The sequence below is a fragment of the Xenopus tropicalis genome, chromosome 1 (assembly GCF_000004195.4).
Source record: "Xenopus tropicalis strain Nigerian chromosome 1, UCB_Xtro_10.0, whole genome shotgun sequence".
NCBI classification, from domain to species: Eukaryota; Metazoa; Chordata; class Amphibia; order Anura; family Pipidae; genus Xenopus; species Xenopus tropicalis.
This window is the reverse complement of record NC_030677.2, coordinates 172738334-172760597: the sequence shown is the minus strand read 5'-3', so window position 1 is coordinate 172760597 and position 22264 is coordinate 172738334. Positions and strand designations below refer to the sequence as shown.

The window sequence follows — 22264 nt, the reverse complement described above, 5'->3', positions numbered from 1 at the left end:
AGGTAATCTGACATACAGACAACCAGGCCAACAACTGGAACACAATTGGAGACCTATAGAGACCAGCTGACAGGGCCATAGCTCAGTGAGGAAGACAGTATCTTCAAATCTGTTACAGATCATAGGGGAATCTAACATTAAACCTCATATACCTAATAAGCTGTCCGCTTGGTTAGGAGGTTCTGGCTCAACAGACTGTATGGGCTTATGTACATCTTGAAATGGGACTGGTAATGTCAACCCAAAGAACAATTTTTTTGCCTAATTCTGCATAATTCTAATCAACTCTGCCTATACATTCATTACAAACTGATAATGGTCTTAAGTTATTTGTATATATAACTGCCATTAAAAGCAGTCATTTTTTATTCTCTGTCCTGGTGTCTCTGGCTTTTGAAACAATGTAACACAGTGGTTCTCAATCTTCCTAATGTCGTGACCCTTTAATACAGTTCCTCATGTTGTGGTGACCCCCAACAATAAAATTATTCCTAAAACTATCGGAAATATGTGTTTTCCGATGGTCTTAGGCGACCCCTGTGATAGGGTCGTTCGACCGCCAAAGGGGTCCCGACCCACAGGTTGAGAACTGCTGACGTAACGCAAGGCAGCAGACTGACAGACCTGTCTTGCAGGAGGAGACTGTATTCTGTAATGTTGTTTTAAAAGTAACAACCAGGAGTTAAGCAAATGCTGCTTTCAATAGCGATTACATTTACAAATAACTTTCAAAGCACATAATTTTTTAATAAATTCATATTGGAAAGTTGCTTAGAATTATGTTTTCTTTTATTAGGCAAAGAATTATTTTTTGGGTTGACATGCACTGACAGCAGGAAAATGAAAGCCTTGTGCACACAGGATCATTCCAATTAGAATCAGAAATTAGTCTTGCCAGATTCAGTTAAGGTCTAGTAATGTTCTACAAGCCTGCATGAATAGGACTAGAGGTGGGGGAAATTCATTGGAACATGACAAAGAAATAACCACTGTGTAAACATTTTTGAAATGTTAGGACTTCCTGTCCCCTGTGATGTATTTAGCAGTGTCTCTTTCCTTATTTTTGGAAAAAACGGAAAATTACTGTTTTTAGTAAATGGCACAGCTTCTGCACACATGCCACTTGTTGCTGAGCAAAGATAAACAGCTATTCACTTCAATAGGGAAGCTATACAATATGAAGAATTGCCTCTTTCACCTGGACAGCAATGCATTCTATGCAATTATCTCATAAATTGTCTGTAACTATCCATACACACACACACACACACAGGAAAAGCAGCTGATCTTGCATTTATAAGGCATGAGTAGCTGTAGCTAGAGTGCTTCTATCTGTCTGTACTAGAGACAGTGAGCACACAACAGAGCCCATATTACATGAAGGGCACTTATGAGCATATACATAACAAGGAACGGAGGGACTGAAATCAGCTAATGCAATAGCAGCCACTTGAAAATAAAGTGCATCTATGTCTGCAGTCAGGTCACTGTGCTTCAGCTGGACAAGCTGAACAAGAGAAGGCATTGTAAGGCATTATTATACTATCAGAACAGTAATGTAAGAATGTACAGTTGCACTGTACTTTACCTCTGACCTACAGCAGCCCTTTCATTGGAGATCAGCCCTCTCATATAGGTAGAATGGTATACAGACCAAACACAGAAACATATGTAGTTTTATATGCAGTCGTAAGTTAAAGAAACCATTAAAGTCACACGGAATGTGTGTTGTAAGCCCAATGATCTGTAACTTTTTTTCTTTACATAGAGGGCCTATATGGATGCAGTATTTCAATGGATCAGCAATGCCCCCATAAAGGGAAAATATGCTAGAATGGGAATTTGTTGTATGAGGCTTTGCCTTCTAATACATTATCAAACAAACGGCTGTATAACCTGTGGCTCTACTGCTAGTCTACTCTCAAATGGAAGGGGAGTCTGAGAGTTGTAGTCAGGCAATAGTGTAAGCATCCCAGTCACAGTATTCTTTCCACTATGCCTGTGATGTGATATTTATGTGTACAACACAAACAGTCTGTTCATCTTCAATGCGGAAGAGCTGCTGACTGACTCCATCCTTGAAATTATCTGAAAGACCTTTTTGCCAGTAAACAAAAGCCCTTTCCCAAGCACTATGTAAAGGGTAATCACTGCTCAAGCCTGGAACTTCCATCCGGCTCTGATTATAAAACAAAGGGCGGCTATTCCTGCACAAGCACAGCGCCCTGCTTAACCCCTTCACTGCTGCAACACTCCAACACTAAGGCATGCTGAGGTTTTTGGAGACACTTGTGTTTGTGTATTTTCTGTCTAATTATATAAATAAACAAGAAAACAAACAAGTTGCTTTCTCCATTTCATCCTCCCCCGCTTGCAATTTTAAAGCATTCTTCCAGAGGTTGCTAAACTTCCATAACCACACCAATAGCTGAAGCCTGCCATGGAATACTGTGAATTATAGTTTAACAGCATCTGCAGGGCAGCAGTCTGCCTAACAGTTCAATAAATAAAAGTCATTGTTCAACTATAAATAAAAAAAGGGGAAAACAATGCCTTTGGGTATCCTGTGAACATATAAATACAATAATGCATACCACTGGCTGTATTTGTATAAAGATATGTGAAGGGGGGAAAAAAAAGAAAACTTCCCCACAGGCCTGGACTTCCTCTCCCTTCCCCCACAATGATAACACTTGGGAAGAACACTAACAGATCAAGTGACACACTACGGCTAGGAGTTTCTATGGCAGCTGCACACTAGTTTTATTATTTGACCTAAAGGCTTGCCATGCAATTACCCTAGTCTACATTAGTACGTCTGGATGTACACAGCAATTATCCCATTCAAGTAACCCAACTTCCAGTACTCCAGCTGCTGTACAACTACAACCCCCATGTGTCTTGACAGCCAAAGGATTCCGGGAGCTGTAGTTCCAAGAAAGGGACTAGTGTAAAGAGGGTCCACTAAATGTGTAAAAGAGAGATTGAGACAGGTAACAGTCTAATAGAATGGACGTATCAGAGGAAGTGAAGCAGAGCTTTGGCAATGCCCAGCGGGCTATGAGCCAAAAAAGCATGATTCTTCCCCAAAATCATTTAGTACTAGTTGTTTTGTATTCACGCTGTGCATCAAGCACAAAGCACAAACTAAGCGGCTAGTTGGGATAATACACTGGCTCAGCCGTGCCTCACAGTCTCAGATAAATAATGGCAGTTGTGCTCTATATGAGATGAGAGACTATTTATTGTTAGTGATATGCGGCGGCGGTGGCTGCTGCTATTTCAGGAAGGAAGGAGCATTTCCGACCCTGTGCCAGCCTTGGCAGCACTGAGTCACTGCAACTGAAACCCCAACTACTTCACACACACATATCCGTCTCATTGATTGCCATGTACTCACCTCACTCAGCTCCACACTGGCTTCTTCCCCATATTTAATTCCCACTCCAGCATTCATGATTCTTGTCTTTATCCAGACTCTAAAGCCTTTTCCTACATTCCACTACTTCCGGCACCCTCTGCTTTGGTTGCCTGTAGACCACACATTCTGGGATCAGTCCCTGGGCACAACTTTTGCAAGTGTGTGACACAGAAGATGGAGCCAGGCACAGGCTGAAGCTGTTATGCAAGGCTCTGACTTGCTGGAGAAGTACATACAGATTTACACACCAGTCAGACTTGTGCTCTGCAGAAGGATGAAGAGCCTGAAGGCAGTGTACATGCTGGGCTGCAGCTAGCCTTGCCTCTAGTAGTGTGTGCTGGCCACTCGGTGGCTCACTCTCAGGGCACCTCCCCCTCAAGGCTCAGTGCACAGTGTGAGCGAGTCCAGTCTGGCACTCAGTGTCAGTCTACAGAGAGACCCTGAAACATCAAGTGGAGAAGCAATCCCCTGCAATTCATGTGAAAGTTTCAGATATGAACGTAGAGCTTTGTGATCAAAAACATCTGTTTTTCTGCTGCCTACAGGGTGCTGTGAAGGGGCGGTACAGAGGCTCTGACACATACACACACCAGAAAGGGGGAATGAGGGGGGTGCTGCACACCGTTCATTTTGGAGAGGAAGGCTTCTTCTTTCAAGCAGATCCTGAATGAAATAGTGCTGTGGTGCTCTTGAGTGGGATCCAGAGCAGCCTGCCAGGCAGTGGCTCGCAGCACGTGTGCTGGGCGCTCAAGGTCAATGTGCTTATTGTCAGCAGTGCAGAACATCTGCAGATGCCATTCATAACACAAAGTCATCAGAAAGTTCACTTGGGGGGCAGGGGGACTGCTCTGATGGCACTAGGCTAGATGGGTTGCCCTGTACACACTAATAGAAATCTACTTCATTGCAACACTATGGGTTTGTGTTTTCATTTGCAATTCCCCCTTCATTGACTTTAAATGAAATCACTGGAGGGTGCAAAACGTAAAGCTGTCCATGCACCTTAAGTTTTTAGTATGTATGTATGTATATCTTTATTTATAAAGCACCACTTATGTACGCAGAGCTGTACAGTAGAATACATTAATACAAACAGGGGGTTATTAAGATAATAGATAAATACAAAGTATTACAATAAACACAAATAAATAAAAGATATAGTTGCAATAAGATAAGAGTCAAATACACAAGAAGATGGAGGTCCCTGCCCCTTAGAGCTTACAATCTATATGGGAGGGTAACTTACAGACACAAGTAGGCAAATATAAGTGCTGTAAGTCACAGAAGAGTGAAATAGCAGGCCTTATGCTGGGCTGGGCTGGAAGAAGTGAATAAGAAGAAGTGAAAGTAGGTTGTGCTCTGCTTCTAGGGTTTCAAGAACCCTGAAATACAAATCCTATTCACATTCAGTAAAGTTTTATATAAGATGATTCTAGTGCCCTGTTCCCAGAGCTCCCTTACCGGGAGTAGTGTCCAGGCTATTTGTGCAAAAATAAGCTAGGGGGTGCCTAGCAGTTTCAACATCCCAGCGATTTCATCTTTTATTCATCTTTTTCTTTGCTATTTCATGCCCCCATAGCATTTGGCTCACTGGCCCATAGCATTTACCTCATGCACAAAGCTGTCCTTCTGTCCATACAATCTAAGTTTAATTAACTATGTAATGTTGATTACAATGTCTTACTGCACAGGCTAAGGGCAGCCCTGAAGGAGTACAACTGTAGGGAGCTTCTTCACTTGCCAGAACCCTGAAATCCAAATTATAGTCACATTCAGTTTATTCAATTTAGTCATACAATATAAGGCGATTCCAGTGCCCTGTTGCCAGAGCAAAAATTAGCTGGAGAGACCTCGACAGCTGCACTTCAACATATCAGTGCACTGATTTGCACCCCAAACCAAGTGTGATGGATGGTCTTGGAGTCCTGGCAAATAGCAAAGCTAGTCATACAAAGGCGATGCTGGGTGATAACGGAAAGTTTTACGAATACCACTGCTGGATTGAATAAGGCAGTGTTCCCCAACTCGCAAGCAACATGTTGCTCCCCAACCCCTTGGGTGTTGCTCCCAGTGGCCTCAAAGCAGGTGCTTATTTTTGAATTCCTGGCTTGGTGGCAAATTTTGGTTGCAGAAAAAAAGAACAGGTATACTGCCAAATAGAGCCTCCTGTAGGCTGCCAGTCCACATAGGGGCTACCAAATAGGCAATTACAGCCCATATTTGGCACTCCCAGGAACTTTTTTTCATGCGTGCTTGCTCCCCAATTCTTTTTATATTTTATAGTGGCTCACAGGTAAAAATGGTTTGGGACCCCAGGATTTAAGGCATACCGACACTTACCTCTGATAGAGATGTGTCCATACGACTCTAAATATTAGTAAAGTCATAATTTATCCTTGCCTCAAGGTGCAGAACCCTCCTCTACATAGTAATGATGACTGGCATTATTAGAAAATGCCTATGTTATATAGGAATGTAAGTAATCTATGTACTGATAGGAAAGAGCAAAACATACTGAGAGAAAACAAAGGCAGACTTTAATGGTTTTTCTTACAAGCTACAATGCAACAAATACCAACCTTGTGGTAAATATATAACATTCTTGTTGTTCATCTTTGGTTTCAAAGGCACCAAATACTGCAGAGAAACCCTGCATCAATCCGCAAAGTGACCAGTTCTTACAATCAATAGAACACTTTTAATAAAGCTGCAGTCGCACAATTCCTTTGAGCCACACAATGTTACACATGCATTAAAAAAATTGTCATTTTGACAGCAACCCTACTAAAAATTAGCAATTACTAAAAGAACTGGATTCCACTTTGAGGGTATCTGTATGGAAATTTGTGAAATGTTAGCAAAACACAATACCACAGTCATCCTTATTCGTATTTTACACATTAAGCTGGCTGTACACAGGTTAATAGTGGCTGCCAAGCAGCCCTAGGCATACATTCATAGTACAAAATTGAATAGCAGAGTATTAGCATAGTAGCTGTGCCTGACTGGTTCTGTACAATACTACATATTGCTAATATTGTTATTATTATTAACCTGTATTTAACAAAGAAGCATAACCTGTGGTTGCAGGGTAGCCCAAGAATATAGAGGGTCCAATGAAGCCCTAAGTATAAAGCAATTTCAATACATCTTGGTAGAATAGGTCAACTTGCCAATGTTTTCAGACCTTAAACTGAATTTGCTGTTGGTCCCAGTAACATCTGGTTATGCTACTGGATGGTGTATACACTGTACATACAGATCTCATACAAAATACAACCAATAAAAGAGACAAAGTGGATGGCCCTGCTCAACAGAGCTTATATTCAAATGCTTATTTCTGCAGACATCTTTTTACTTTTACTTTACTTACATTACACACATTTGGTATCAGCTTGGCCCAGAATTACTTGGTTATATGAATAAACCAGATTCCTCAATACAAGTCAGCACAAAATGAGAAGTATTGAAGAGCACTTAAACAGCAATATTCCCATGCAAATAATCCCTGCAAGCAAACTATTTGGCGCTTGTTTTCTCACTACTAATGCCCAGCCATTAAGCCTGGATGTGCTATGTATAAACTCACTGATGATTCCTGCCACAGCTCCTTTTCATCTGCTCTATATCAGCTTTGATTTACAAAAAAATGGAAACTTAATTAAGTGGAAATATCACTTTCATTTCTACTGATCACTTTAAATACATCCGATTCAGAAGTATTTGTTAAATGACCCAAAAAATGAGGCAAGTTAAAACAAATTTGGTAACAAATAAACATTTTCATTAATATAGCATGCATAAGCAAAGCAATATAGTGGTTTTGTTTTTTTTTTTTTTTTAGCAGACGCTGCTCAAAGCTGCTGTATAAATTCATTGCCATATGCTATAAATATCGTCATCCATATAGCCTAGAAAATACCCAGAACATTTTCCAGAAACATGGAGATCCATCCAATAATAACACAACAATATGCAACAGATTCTAGAACTGTCAGTTGGTATATAAATAGGAAAAGACAAGTGAATGTACCATGAGGCCTCAATGTCATGAATAAGCAAGAAAAGTACAGTTACAGAGTGCAGCTCAGACCTTTATCCCTCACAAATACACTGGCCCTGGGAGATAGTCTTGCACATTGTTTCCTATTTGCGACCATTCACATACACAACACCCCTGAGTAAAAGCGACTATAAACTGCCAGAAACTAGCTTCTAACAAGTCAAACAACTGGTGTACTATGACCCTCTATACTGAGCAACTGATAATAGTACAGTTATGGCATTCCATAAAACAATGTGACAGCAACACGTGGAAAGTTGCATTCTTATTATTATTATTAATATAATGCTGCAAAGTGATCCCATAAATCAGTTATGGAAATTTAGTAAAAGCTCCAGAAAAATCATCAAGGCATCATGGTGCTCCATTACTAAGAAAGAGCAAAGTATGGCAGAAGAAGTTTAAATGGCCCCCAAGCATGCAGCCAAAACCACATAAGGCTACTGCCAGACAGGACTGATTCTCGCCCTGCAAACAAACACAGACAAAACATCAACCAATCTGCTGGGGCTCCCTTCTGTATCTGTACTGAGAGGTACTGCTTAGGCCTGGGTGTGAACATATGGAGCAGATTATGGTGTGAAAATGCATACTCACGTTTCCACACTGAAATCCGCTCTGTGTGCCTGCACCCATGCCAACACAGTGCCTCTCGATGCAGACACAGTAAGAAACAGAAGCCAGTAAATCAGCTAATTATCAGCCTGTGCTAAAATTCAGGCCGAGAATTAGTCACATCTTGCAAAAGCCTAGAATAGAGACGAGAATGATAGGTGGTATAGTGGTACGCATATCACCAACATCCTAACAAGAGGGAGGATGCTGAAAACTGTACAACAGAAGAGTGTATACATCAAATATACAAATTTCATACAAATACTGATCGATATAGGAAGTAAAGATGGAAGTCAAGGAAGTACATCCCTGGCAATGATCTAACATTCAGATAACGAGTAATCACACAGCCATATAACATTTTTAGCCATTTAGTGAATAGAAATAAAGCACAGCTTTGACTTTTTTGTACAGGATCTTTAATCCATGGCATGTCCTCTGCATCTAAGGCACTTGCAAGGTAATTGAAATGACTGTATGCTTTGAACTTTAAATCATAATGTAAGCAAAAACACCAGCAGTAAAAAAGCATGTCGCTGATTTCCCAGACTCTGCACTCAGTTAGATGCCTAGTAACTTGGGGCTGGGACCACACAGTTTAAATGCTTTGAAATAAAAAAAACATGCAAAAAAGGTCCATGTGTTGATTATTCAGGGATGACCATTAAGAAGCTTTAATGATCAAACTGCTAAAAGATAAGTATAACAGTAAATGCATAATCCTGCAATTTATGGCTGAATCCTGTTTCAACTTTGCTTAACATTGTGACATCTGCTAAAGCAGAACAACAGTCATAGAAGCAAAAAAGTAGGGATGCAACAATCTTTTTTTTTTGTTTTAAATTAGTAAGAATATTGAATCTTTCATGAAGCATTTGTTTGGATCAATGCAATTTGTAAATACAAATATATGGGCAGATCATACAAAAAGTGTTTGGCCTTACGGCAGAGCAGCTGGATATTTGAGTATCCATATCTGTGAATCGCTGCCTTTACAGAAAAGGGCACCAAACAGTTATAAAAACTCTCAAATGACACACCATATCCAAGCAGCTCCTGAGAATTGGGACATAGACTTCAAGATTTCTTTCCCCAAAATACTGCTGTTTTGATCCAAGCATTTAAAACCCATTGGTTCTTGAACATCAGTTTTTTTTTCATAACCATTGTACTTTGCTTTGTATGGATCATAGATTATATTGCTTTATACAGGCTATGGGAAAATGTTAGATGGCCTTGCTATGCTAAGCTCCACTTAAATCCCAGTTTTGGGACTTAATTCAGCTCCCAAATCTGTAGTACAGTTGTTAAATGCTGACTTCATGAAAAGTGTATCCAATTCCCATAAATCTCTGTTTTTAACTATTAAGACTATAGCACACACTGTATTTTGACTGCCTCTAATTCTTATACTGATCAGAACACCACTACTTGCCCTCAAATAGTGCCTTTCTTAGAACCCACTACTAGTGATTATCAAATTGTAACTCACGGCAGGGGGCGTTTGAGGTGACTTCCATCTCGATATTCTGATATTCAGTATGTAATTGTACTAGCAGCAACTCCCAGTGGGAAGTGATTTGAGACAATTTTTAATATTTTGTTGCCACTAACATTCTAGCCATGCTCTTGTGTAACATTATAAATCATAGTCAAGCACTGTTGAAATTGCACTGACAAATACTGTTAACCCAGTGGATTTACTGTGATTGGCTGCAAATATGTAATTCAGCCAGCCATTCAGAAGAAATAAATTGCACATATTCAGCTTACAAAGTAGGTATTCCTACAAAATTTTGATAATGATGTGTGACAGGTTCCAACATAGGTATTTGGCAAAAAATGAAAGCAGACTTAGTGCACAGATTCACAACACACACAAATTGCATACTCCATGGCACTCCTGTGCCCTTACACTGTAGAAAAGAAAGTAGATTTGTCCAGGTATATGTCACATATAATTACATATTTTACCATCAGACATGGTTTAGATATTGTGCTTTTTAACTTGGTATAGGTTTCTATCATGCACAGGCAGAGATTTTGAGAGATGGAGATGAATGATGAATTGGTTGGGTGTCCTAGCTATAGTCATTACATAAAAATCACTGGTTAAATCAAAGTCTTACTAGATTGCTAGTTTAGGGGCCAGGATTTGTTTGCCACCCTTTGAGAAGGTGACCAGTATTCCCAATGTGGACACTACTTTTAATTCCATTATTTAAGAGGGGATGGGTGGGGGGAGAAAATTTGCAACCGCTGCAATGTTAGAATTCTAACACTCTTTTAACAGCCATGGAAACAGATGAAGACAGTTTTGTTCTGCACAAATAGTTCCTGACACACATTAAGACAGCAGACATCTGTATCATCGTTTGCCGTGTCTTCAGAGACCTTGTCTGGCACCATGTCCTCAGACTCCTAGGGGAACACAAACACTAACGAGGTCTGTGCAATACTGAGAAACAGTAGGTTCATTAATCAGTCTGAGAACTCCCCCTTATGACCATTCACGGAAACACAAAGAGTACATTTTTAGTCAGAACCAACTCACTGACAATATATTTCCAACACAAATGTGTAGCACCGAGGCAGCTTGCTGATCTGGCCATCCACCCACCTGCCACCCAAAGATAAATGGGCTCCAAGTTTTGCTGTGCTCAGCACTTACATTAACTAGATGTCCTGTAACATGGAAGGCTAATCTAACAACAACATAGGAAGCTGAAGAGACAGCTGGCATAAATGGTAGGTGTGCCAGCCTACCTTTCACATTGTTCTCTAATGCTACCGTCTTTCAAGTCTGTAATGCACTGGCAGATATTTTTATATAGATACATTTAAGGAAATACAGTTTCACAGATGACTGTGACTTCTAGATGCTGGATTTAATTAATACATTTTAGAAAGGTCAAGAACTAAGGAACCAGTTTTAAATAGCAACTAAAACCACCATATGTGCCTCAAGGTAGAACAGATAAACCCTGTGTTCCAAATGTTTCTGTCTGACATTACTAAGCACTCACCTAGTGCTTTGAGTGATACCGGTCAATATATAGTTATTAGCTCTGGTGGTGCAAATTTATGCCTGATCCTCAGCACCACAGACAGAAGAGAGGAGATAGTAAGAATGGCCAAGGGGAGCTATTGAGGAAGGGAAGCTGTACATCTGTGCACATAAATAAGATAAAAGCAGGACAGCGATTACTTTCAAGGAATGAGATGCCTTTCAATAATCTGTACAGATGCAGAAATAGATTTTATAATCTGGTTAACACTAGATGCCCATTTATTTCAAAAGGAAAATGTACATTAGTGAGTGGCAAAATTCCAAAAACGAATCCACACAAAACTTCATCCACACAGTAAAACCTGCTTAAATAATATCAAGATTAATAAAAGATCAATAAACTCTGAAAAACACACACTTAAAAAAAAGTCTAAACTTCAGTTGCCCCTAAATTGAGATCCAATATATATGAATATATTTATCAGATCTCTGTGCCAGCGCAGCCATCCCAATAGATTAATTAAAAGTACAAAGGTCTGGATTGCGCAAAATGATATTTTCTCATTATGCTGCGTCTGGGCCTTTCTCGGTCTTTTCAGAGCTCAATGTGGTTACAAAAGGAAATTGGATACAGGATAATAGTAGAAATGTCTTATTAATATTGGTACTAGGCAAGCATCCAATATCAGCTGCATTGCAGCAGAATATAAATCTAAACCTCAATGGCAATGCCAAAATTGGGTCTGCACACAAGGTGCACTGTGCCACCCAATGTAATATTCATTAGCTTGGTAATTAAAAAAAAGATTTGTATGATTTACACATCCATAGCGAGTTTTACTAACCATAAAATGTAAAGCTCCTTAGGTTATTTCCCACTAACAACTGAAAGGCACAAGAAATCATTAAGCTAATTAAAGCTGTAATTTCTAGTACTCATGATATAACTTTGGTAACAAACAAAAAAGAAGCAGTAAACCCAGGATTTAAATGCAGTGAGCAATAGAAATGGGATATATGAGATACAATGAGCAATTAATATGTATTGTGTTGTATGTCTTAGTGTTTTTAAATTAATAGTATAGCTAATGTACATATACAACGAAAGGCTGGCCAAAAGGATCCTGCCTGATATCTGGCATGGCCTTACTGCAAGGAATGGGAAGGTCGCTAATCAGATGGAGTTTCTTAGTGCAGTGGTTCTTGTTGGCATTTACAAAAATTACTATTATTATTAAACTATTATTCTATATACAGATTTAAAAAAATGCAAGACAAGGTGCTGACATTGCTTTAAAACTGCTGCTGAGACATCCCCAGGACCTAATTATTTTTTGTAAATTGCCCTGTTATGGCAGCTACAGCAACATGAAATTGTGCTCAATAAAGGGTGCTTTAAAAAGCTGGGCTTCTGTGTGCTATATACAAAATAACAGTAAACTGACTTCTGGGATACAGTCATAAATAATTACATGAAATCTGCCCACAAGCCTCCTACGCTATATTAACAGGACAGCAACATTTTAACTTTGTAAAGAAAGCAAAATAATTCCATTAAGTTCCACACGATAATTGCTTTTCAAGTCTCACAGTTATTTAGGGTTTCTCTGATCAGTGAATTCCTATGTCAGAATACATGTCGTCACACACTGATCTGTTGAACATGGGCTTGTGGAACCTCCTGTCTGTTCTTGAGCAATCAAGAGTCACATTCACCAGCACAGCACACACAGATTCACAAAATCCCTACAGCTGCTAAGATGGGATAAAGAACAGGAGGGCTGAGCACAAAGGCAGGGGAGTGGGGTGCTAAGAACTGATAAATAACCAGAAAAAAGCAAGTATGAAAAATTATAAATTATTTAGAGGGCGCTTGGAAAACTTCTGCATAAGTGAGAACTGGTAGTCTGGTATACATATGGAGGGTAAGCACATGGCTGGAGGATGTACTAAAATGCAAATCATATATTATTTATTATTGTATATGAACTTCAGATGTTTTCATCAACTACACATGCACTGCAAACTAGAACACAAACCTTTAGAGAGAAAATGTCCCAAAAGAACAAAGAACACAAAATCATATCAAAATTCTAAAGCATTGTGAAGTTATAGAAAGTTTAAGAGAACATCCATCCAAACCTTTGGGACCCTATAACTATGGAGCACCAGAAGTCAGGTTGTTCCCTGCTTTTCTCAATGGGACAACACATCAGCTCATATTTCTCTATAGAGAAATAGTGATAACAATTAACATACTGAGAAATGCAAGTGACACTATTCTAGAATTTAGAATATGAATGATCTGATATGAAAGAGAGAGAGAGAGAGAGAGAGAGAGAGAGATAATAGATAGGACATTATAATACACTGTCATAAGGAAAAGTATGCATTATATAGCCTACCTCAGCCTTCTCAGTGCCACAAAAGGAACATATGCAAAGCATGAGCCCAATTCAAGGAAACATGGGGCAGTCAGCAATAATGGAACGCTGACAATATAATAATCTATAATTAAGCTTTGAGAATGGTTTATGTAGAAAATGTACATGATAGATGGTTCCCCAATAAAACTGAATGTGATGCAAACCATATAGAATTTTAAGATCTGTAAGATGAGCCTACATGAGAGAAAAACAACAGCAACACCATGATTACTGGAATATACTGAAACCATAAAACATGATATACGAGACAGCTTGTACAGGTTTGGGATCTGTTATCCAAAAACCTGTTATCCAGAAAGGTTAGACCTACAGGAAGGCAATTTCCTATTGACCTTATTTTAATCAAATAATTGACATTTTTAGGTCTTATTTTCTTTTTTTATTATTAATAATAATAATAATAATAATAAAACAGTACCTTGTACTTGATCCCAACTAAGACATACTTAATCCTATTTTGAGCCAAACAATCCTACTGGGTTTATTTGATTTTTAAATCATTTTTAGTAGACAAAGTATGGTGATCCAACTTACAGAAAGACCCTGTACCTAGAAAACCCTAGGTCCCAAGCATTGTGGATAACACGTCCCATACCTGTACTCTGGATACAAGACATTGCTAATCTGATACTCTTGCCTAAACTGTGTGTGAGAGGTGCAACAGCTCAAGCAAACTTACTGTGTTGGCAAGTTCTAGATAGCTTCCACCCATGTTATTGCTGGAACTGGAAGTCTGAGAAAGAAGTTTTTGCAGTGCTGCTTGTGTTGTAGCTTTGCTCCCAAATTCCAGAAATTTCTGCATGATTGAATGGTTCTGTGGGTCAGGACTCTGAAGATCCCGTGCCCCCGAGTCATATTCCCAGCTCTCCCTTGCTCCAGAAAAGGCCCCTAAGTAATTTGCATAACAAAATATAAGTCATTCTATTCAATCATTCTATTTACAAGTCAGCTTTTTCTTTGCATGGTTGAATATTTAAAGGCAGAGATTTATTACAATAAAATGTTGAGCAATGTGTTTAATATGAAACATATTTCATCTTAAAATGTAGTTAAAATGGCAATATATTTGCCAAGAATTTTGTACTCATGTGGCTAGGCTACTTCTTCCACTGAAATAACTCCCAAATATTATGTGTCCCCTTTCTGAACACACAAGCTTTTAGGGGCCTCATGTTTAGCCCTTGACTGTTCAAAATCTATGCACTTTATATCTGACATTGAAAAAACGGGCAGCACTATTAGCCAAAATCACTTTTGAACAACTGACTGAAAAAGTATACAATTCATTTAAATCAAACATGGTAATTTGGATTATTTTGTTATGTGAATATAAACAATTATGGGCCCTGTATGAAGTCTTTTCAGGCAGCAGAAGACTTCCTCTGGGTTACCTAGGATGAGGACTACAGAAGAGAAGGTTAGCAGGTTTCAACAACTAGAAAACTACTTTAAAGCAATATAAATGAGTAGGTCGAAACATGCTGTCATGTCAGCCTCTTCTCTTGAGACATCACAGCAGATGTCCTGGCTAACACTCCCACAAAGGGTCAGGCTGGCCTATTGGGACAATTGGAGAATTCCTGGTAAACCCCAAAGCCCATCCAGCCATGGTTCAACAGTTAGGGTGGAAAGCCCTTGAGGTTACAATTTGCAGTGGGCCCCAGGAACTTCAGTCCGACGTTGCTCCTATATTTGGTTCTAGTTTTCTTATGACCAAATTAAGCTCCCTCTCAGCATTTAAAGACGACGTTAAAGACTCCAAAATAGCATTTAAGTCATGCTTAGGGGACTAGAAAATGTAGAAGTCTGGGCAGGATAAGGCCAAGGCCAGATACTGTCACTCAACACTTATGTGCCCTGTAAGTGCCCTGCAGTATCTTCCTAAAGATTTTGTACTCATAGAGCAACTGACATACTTTTAAAGTGCTCAAGTGTAATTGCCTTTTGTTATTATACCGGGGAATTATTCATGTTTAAACAGGTTTTATGTCATGAGAAAGCAGTGGTATGGTTTATACTTTTCTTTCCCTCTATCCACTTTCCTTTCACAACTAACAGGCATTCAGGGCCCAACAAGGAAAAAAACACTAACAGACTGGTTAAAGCAACTGCAACTACTGGAGTTAAAATGCAGGGATTAAAGTGGGTATCTGCAAGGAGATAAATACAGGAGTTTGGGGTACAATCTACATAGGTGTGACAGATTGTACCTCAATGGAAGGAGGTCCAAGAAATTCCCAAAAATAGGAATATATATAGAAAATAAGAAATAAGCTTTGCAGCTAGGTGAACTAATCATACCAAGTTTATCACTAGCATTTTTGTGGGTAAGCATTTAAGGAACAGTGGTAATATAAGTAGGGAATGGTCTCCTTTAAGTCTATGTTACAGAGACAACTATACATTACATTTTGGATGTGCAAACTTTGGAAGCAAAAAGGTTGTTCTGAAATATATTAACTGGAAAGAGTTAAATGCAGAAGGAATATGTAATGTCTTTAAAATGCTTCTAAATAAATAAGCATGTCAGTACAATACCCTTGTAAGCAAGGAATGTCATTGCAAAACAAAACATATTTGGTTTGATAGAAATGTTGGTGTTGAGGTTGGTAAGAAAAAAACATGCTTTAAAGGCATTCAGGTTAGCTGAGTCAGCTGAAACTTTTATCACATACAAGGAGACCAACAAAGCATGCTTAACTCTATTTTTTAAACCTCTTTACTTAATTTTTCAGGATTCCTTGAGGTCTGGCATTGTGCAAAGACATTGGCAAATTGCTACTGTGGTGCCACTATTCAAAAAGGGATATCTATAGAAATGTATAGACCTGTTAGTCTGACATTGGTGAAAGGAAAGCTTTTGTAAGGGCTCTGGCACACGGGGAGATTAGTCACCCGTGACAAAACTCCCTGTTCACGGGCGACTAATCTCCCCAAAATGCCATCCCACCAGTGAAAATGTAAATCGCAGATGGGATGGCAAACGCGGGATTTCAGTGAAATTGCGCCGCCGCGTATGCGTATGAGGTGGGCATTGAAAGTACTATTTCTATTTTTGCTGATGATACAAAATTGTAGGATGCTGCCACTTTGCAGAGTAATTTGACTAAATTGGAAAACTGGGCAACAAAATAGCAAATATGGTTCTGTGTTGAAAAGTGCAAAGTTATGCACTTAAGTAGAAATAACAAATGTGCTGTATACAGTGGTGTGTTGGGGGCATCCTTAAATGAGAAAAATCTGTTTTTTGTGGATAACAAGCTGTGTAACTCTTACACAGTGGCTAATAAAGTACTGTCTTGCATAAAAGGGGCATTAACTTGAAGGACAAAAACATTATTTTGCATCTTTATGGGTTACTGTTATGACCTTATATTGTGTATGCAGTGCAGTTTTGGGATCCAGTACCTAAGAAGGATATTAATGAGCTGGAGAAAGTGCAGACGTGCAACTAAACTGATAAAAAGGATGGAGCATTTAAAAAATAAGTAAACCTTTTTTTTTTCTATGAGTAAAATACTCTAAAGAGCCTCCAGAATTACCTACCTTTGTCCCAGCATTCTCTCTGACCTGGTTCCTCAGTCAGAAGGTGTTCGTTTTTCTTTGCTCCTTTTGCAGAGTGAAGCCCCGCCCCCACTTCCTGTTCAGGTCTCATAAAAAAAAAAACCCTGCTAATGCACAGACTGGCTCCTGCTGCCTCCAGGCATGCGCAGAAGGCTCTCCACTCGACAACCTTGTCGAATTGAAGAGAGAACTGAACAGGAAGTGGGGGCGGGGCTTCACTCTGCACAAGGAAGCAAAGAAAAAAACACCTTCTGACTGAGGAACCAGGTCAGAAAGAATGCTGGGACAAAGGTAGGTAATTCTGGAAGCTGTTTAGAGTAATTTTACTCATAGAAAAAAAAAAGCTTTACTTATTCTTTAAACTATGAGGGAGGACTGTCAAGTGGGGTTGTTTTCTCTGGAGAAAGGGTGCTTGTGAGGGGCCCTGATTAATCATTTGAGGACATTATAGAGAGCTATTGGGGGATCTTTTTCCCCATAGAAAATATCAGTGCACTAGAGGCCACTCCTTTAGACTAGAGGAACTGAACTTTCAGTTGAAACAGTATAAGTGCTTCTTCACAGTGAAGAGAGTAAGGGTTTGGAATGCCCTGCAAGTTGATGTTGTAATCGCTGCTTCTATCTTTCAGTGGCTTGGGTGATTTTTTGAGCAAACATAATATCAAAGGCGATAGTGATCTTAAGATGTACAGTTAATTAGTATAGCCTACTGGTATATATAGTTTATATTTGTGAGTGTATAGATAGGTCTGTATAAGTATGTGTATATATGTGCACTGGGGTTCTTTTAGAAGGGTTGAACTTGATGGACTTGAAGTTTTTTTTTGACCCAACTCAACTATGTAACTATTTGACAATGATATCACAAAGTCATTAGGGTTTGTTAATCGTTACAACTTTTGGCATGATTTACACAATGATATTCTGAGACAAGTTGCATAATGTTTTATGTATTTTTTGTTAAAATTATTTAGCTTTTTGGTATTTAGATAGCTTTACAGTTTGGAATTTCAGAAGATATCTGGGTGTAAGGGTCTAATTTACCCTAGCAAACAAGCATGTGTGATTTAGAGTCTAGAAAATACAAAGAAGAACACCTAAATAGGAAAGATAAGTTATAGAAAGTATTAATAACAATAAAACAGTAGCCTCACAGAGCAAGTTTTTGAAAAGCTAGAAAGAAGCGCAAGAGGAAGGCAAATACAGGTATAGGATCCCTTATCTGGAAAACCATTTTCCAGAAATTTCTGAATTACATAAAGGCCATCTCCCATAGACTCCATTATAAGCAAATACTTCTAATACCCCTTTAAGGCAAAGTCTTAGTTCTTATTAATTCTAATACCCCTTTAAGACAAAGTCAGTGGCCTTGCATGGCACATGCAAATTTGTCAAAAGACAAATCTGACAATATTTGGAAATGTATTTTTTCAGCAATTCTCATCCAGCCAGGCAAAAGGGTTCAGCAAATGGAAGGGAGAAACAGATGCTAGTGTGCACATATAACAGAGACATGCCCTGATTGCATGCCAGATTAAAATGCAACCAGATGTTCTGAATTTCTGGCATTGTTTTATCTTTTGTGTTTTTGTGTAATTTCCAATTTTTAAAATGGGCAAGTGGTGTATTTCAGTAGCTGGAAAAAAATGCTGTGAACATTTCTTTTTTAGCAACATCTTTAAAGAATCATCCTCTATTACTGTATGTTTTATCCCCTTGGAAAAAAATTGCTTCAATGTTAACATTTCAAATAAGTCACTGAAAGGGAAAACGTGTGTTACTAATACACTCGTACATGGCCTCCCTGATCTATAGCCAGGGCTTGGCCAGCTATTTAACTGGGCTGGTTTTAAAATCACTTCAGTGAAGGACCACATTGGTTGTGGATTGTGTCCTTACCTAATTGGTATTCACAGACCCCCCTAATGGGATCTTATAGCTGACCAAGGATCAAACAATTGGAAAACTGAAAATTGGCCAACCATACTGTCACCAAGATAGCAAAGGTAAGCATATGTATAGCCAACTTAATTTATTGAAGACCCTGCAAGGTATCCTGTGATGAAACTTAACGTACTATTCACATTTATGCATGGTTTTAAAATGAATTGAAATTGGGTCAGTTTCTCTAGAAAATGTATTAGCTGTATTAAGCTAATCAAGCAAAATCTTTTTCTGACTACTGCATAAATAGAGACAGATTGCTGAAAGGGGGATACCATAGAACAGGGATGGTCAATACGTTGATCGCGGTCCACCAGTCGATCCCCCATGGATCACTGGTGGACCAAGATGAAGCCAGGGATGCGGAAATGTTGCGTGAATGCATACCTATGCTGTGTCACGTATGTACACATTCACGCCACACTTGCGCATTCCGCCTGTGGAATGGAAAAGTCTGGCCACCCCTGCCATAGAATAACTTGATTTATTTCAGAAACAGTACAGAATTATTAACTGATTACATATTGACAATGTATTATTTTCATGAGATGAGGTATATAGTAAATCCGATAGAGAAAGAAGGCTAGGCTCAATCAATCGATCGTCGAATAGCGGATGCAGCTCCTTCCTTCGCCGTATTGCCGTAGTTCAATTGACAGGAAGCCAAGTTTTAGCAGGCATTTTCTATTCAAGCATTTAAAATACTAAGTGGTTTGCAGGATTGGGCAGTTATTGGGGCAGGATAGAATAGCTTTTTTACTTGAAAAATGTTAGTGTTACTTTTCCTTGAAAGGGGAACTATTGTGAATGTCAATATTTAATATATACCTCATCTCATGAAAAATGTGTTACATTTCCTTTAAAGGACATGTAAACCCCCCCCCACAGAAAAATTATTCAGTGAACAGCCTACCAACCTATGCTGTTTTCACTTCCAGTTGGCCATGAGGTGATTCTACCCCGAAGTTTTTTATTTTTGCAGGAGTCATCGGATAGATCCACTTCCTCCTTCTGGATTTCCCGCACGAGCTGCATGCGGCACCGAGTGAAGTCTTGGAAAGAGATCTTCCCACTTTCATCTGCTCCGAGCTGGTGCATGATCTCCGCAACAGATCCCTCCATGTTAAGCTGGCGGCACACCATCATCAAATCGTTTCTAGAAAGAAGTTTACATTAGGCGCTGTTATTATCTTTGCATCATACGATTTAGAGTTAAATCATAGATATACAATAATACTTTTAAATGTAAAGTAAAATACAGTCTTTTATTTGTCCCTTCCTGAAGTCCCTGATGATATTGCCCCCTCCAAGTGGCCAGACCTGGCATGTGCACCCAAAAGACATACAGTAGCTTTCATATATACAGTAGATAATGTTAAAAATAAGACATCTCTGTCAAGGTTAACCTGCTACCCAAGCACAAAAAGTCCCCCACTACTTAAAGGAAAAGTAACACTATTTTTTTTTACATAAAAAATCTTTTCTACCCTGCTCCAATAATTGCCCTATCCTGCACAGTTTATTATTTTGAATGCTTTATTAGAAAATACCTGCTAAAACTTTGCTTCCGGTCATATTCCTTCTGCACAAGCCACATCCTATTTTTTTTTTTTTTTACCTATGGGACTGAGCTTTATATTGTATTTTGCATTATTGTTATGTCTGCCCCATCACTCATCATGATTAATACTGTTATTAGGTGATATTACCTTTACAGCTCATCTAATGTGCTTTGCCAGCTATGGATTTAGAAGTCACTTAACAAGAAGGGTCACTGGGTTGGTGCGATTTACTTTATAATAATGCAAAGTTTGAGTTTCCACCCAATATTTATTTTATTATGTTTTATTATGCTTTCAGTAAACTTGTCTGGCCTTCCTACTTAATTTGCCATGCAAAATGCAGCATAACTACACTGGCTGGGATGTCATGGCAAATGTCACCGTGGCATTGCCCTAAGGGTAAACCTGCTTTAAGTGCGAGACAGCTACAGGTTACACAATAAGCAGCACGGTAAGAGTAAAAATAAAATAAGATATAACAGGTAGCAGGCTAACATATAAAAAGAGAAATAAAACATACTTATTTATATAAAAGGATCACAGGCCATAGCAAAACAAGGTTTATTAGTAAGAATAAAAAAAGGTTTCCCATGACACTGCAACCATTAGGAATCCTAAATATCAACCTAGGCACAAAGGCTATCACATACACAACTCCCTTTGCTTTTCTTTTCACATTTGGTTGCAAACACACTGCAAATAAATTAGCATGTACTGTGTGAGTAGATGGGTCTATGGTTGATTTACTCTCCCGTAAGGACATTAGCCCAGAAACCTATTAAGTAAAAGCCCCCGCAGAAGCTCTGAGGAATTATTTTAACAAGTGTGTGACAACAACATATACACCTTTTATCTCTGCTGCTGGAACACACGTACATCTGGCAGAATAAGCACTGGGAGCATTAAATGTCTCTACTGAACTGTGAGGCTGCATTAACACTTTAGTGGTGATTAGTTCAGAAAGACTAAATGAATGTGTTCAGCATGGCTTCCCTGCTGAGAATCTCACTAGGCTGCTAAATCCTCAGGATTTAAAAGATGTAATGATGCAAACATTTACACATTCCTCTAGGAAACTCTAGCCACTCTCATTGCTAGCCACTGTCATTGTTCAGTTATGGGTGATTTATAATGACTTCAGTTTTGCTGAAGTTTCCTCTCAAGGCAAATTCGGCAAATCTCGGCGCCGCGTATGCCATCCCACCGGCGATTTACATTCTAGCCGGTGGGATGGCATTTTGGGGAGATTAGTCGTCCGCGACGAGGAAGATTTATCGTGTGGCGACTAATCTCCCCGTGTGTCACAGCCCTAAGAGTATACAGGCCCCTACCCTGCTAAAGTCCTAATCACGGCTTTCCATAAAGCCAAAAAATAACTTATAAATTCCTTCTCAAAACCTTCAAATCCCATCGTTCCTTTGCACCTCACTGCATCTCTTCTCTTGTGTCTCCATATGTTCCTGGCCTCTCAGAACCACGGCCTGGCCGTGTCCCCCACTACCACAGCTGTTTCCCACCTTATAAACCTTTTTCTCTTGCTGCCTGATACATTTGGAAAGCAATCCATCATCTGAAGAAAATCTTCCCTCAAATGATATCCAAAAAACTGTCAAGTCTCAAGCACTGAATCCACCTGGG

At 39.1% G+C, this 22264-nt stretch overlaps 1 protein-coding gene across 6 annotated transcripts in view; it reads right to left on the bottom strand.

Moving 5' to 3' along the window:
• Positions 1-22264, bottom strand: part of mcc (mutated in colorectal cancers) — a 164169-nt gene that overhangs the window by 122630 nt on the left and 19275 nt on the right. For 4 of the 6 annotated variants that reach the window (XR_001169921.3, XM_031896347.1, XM_012957487.3 and 1 more), the window contains exons 2-3: positions 19982-20220; positions 14236-14444 (exon numbers count right to left, since the gene is read on the bottom strand). Coding sequence is in view for 5 of the 6 variants with exons in the window: in XM_031896347.1 (XP_031752207.1) it covers positions 14236-14444; positions 19982-20220 (448 nt within the window). In the remaining variant the exon portion in view is untranslated. 6 annotated transcript variants of the gene reach the window in all.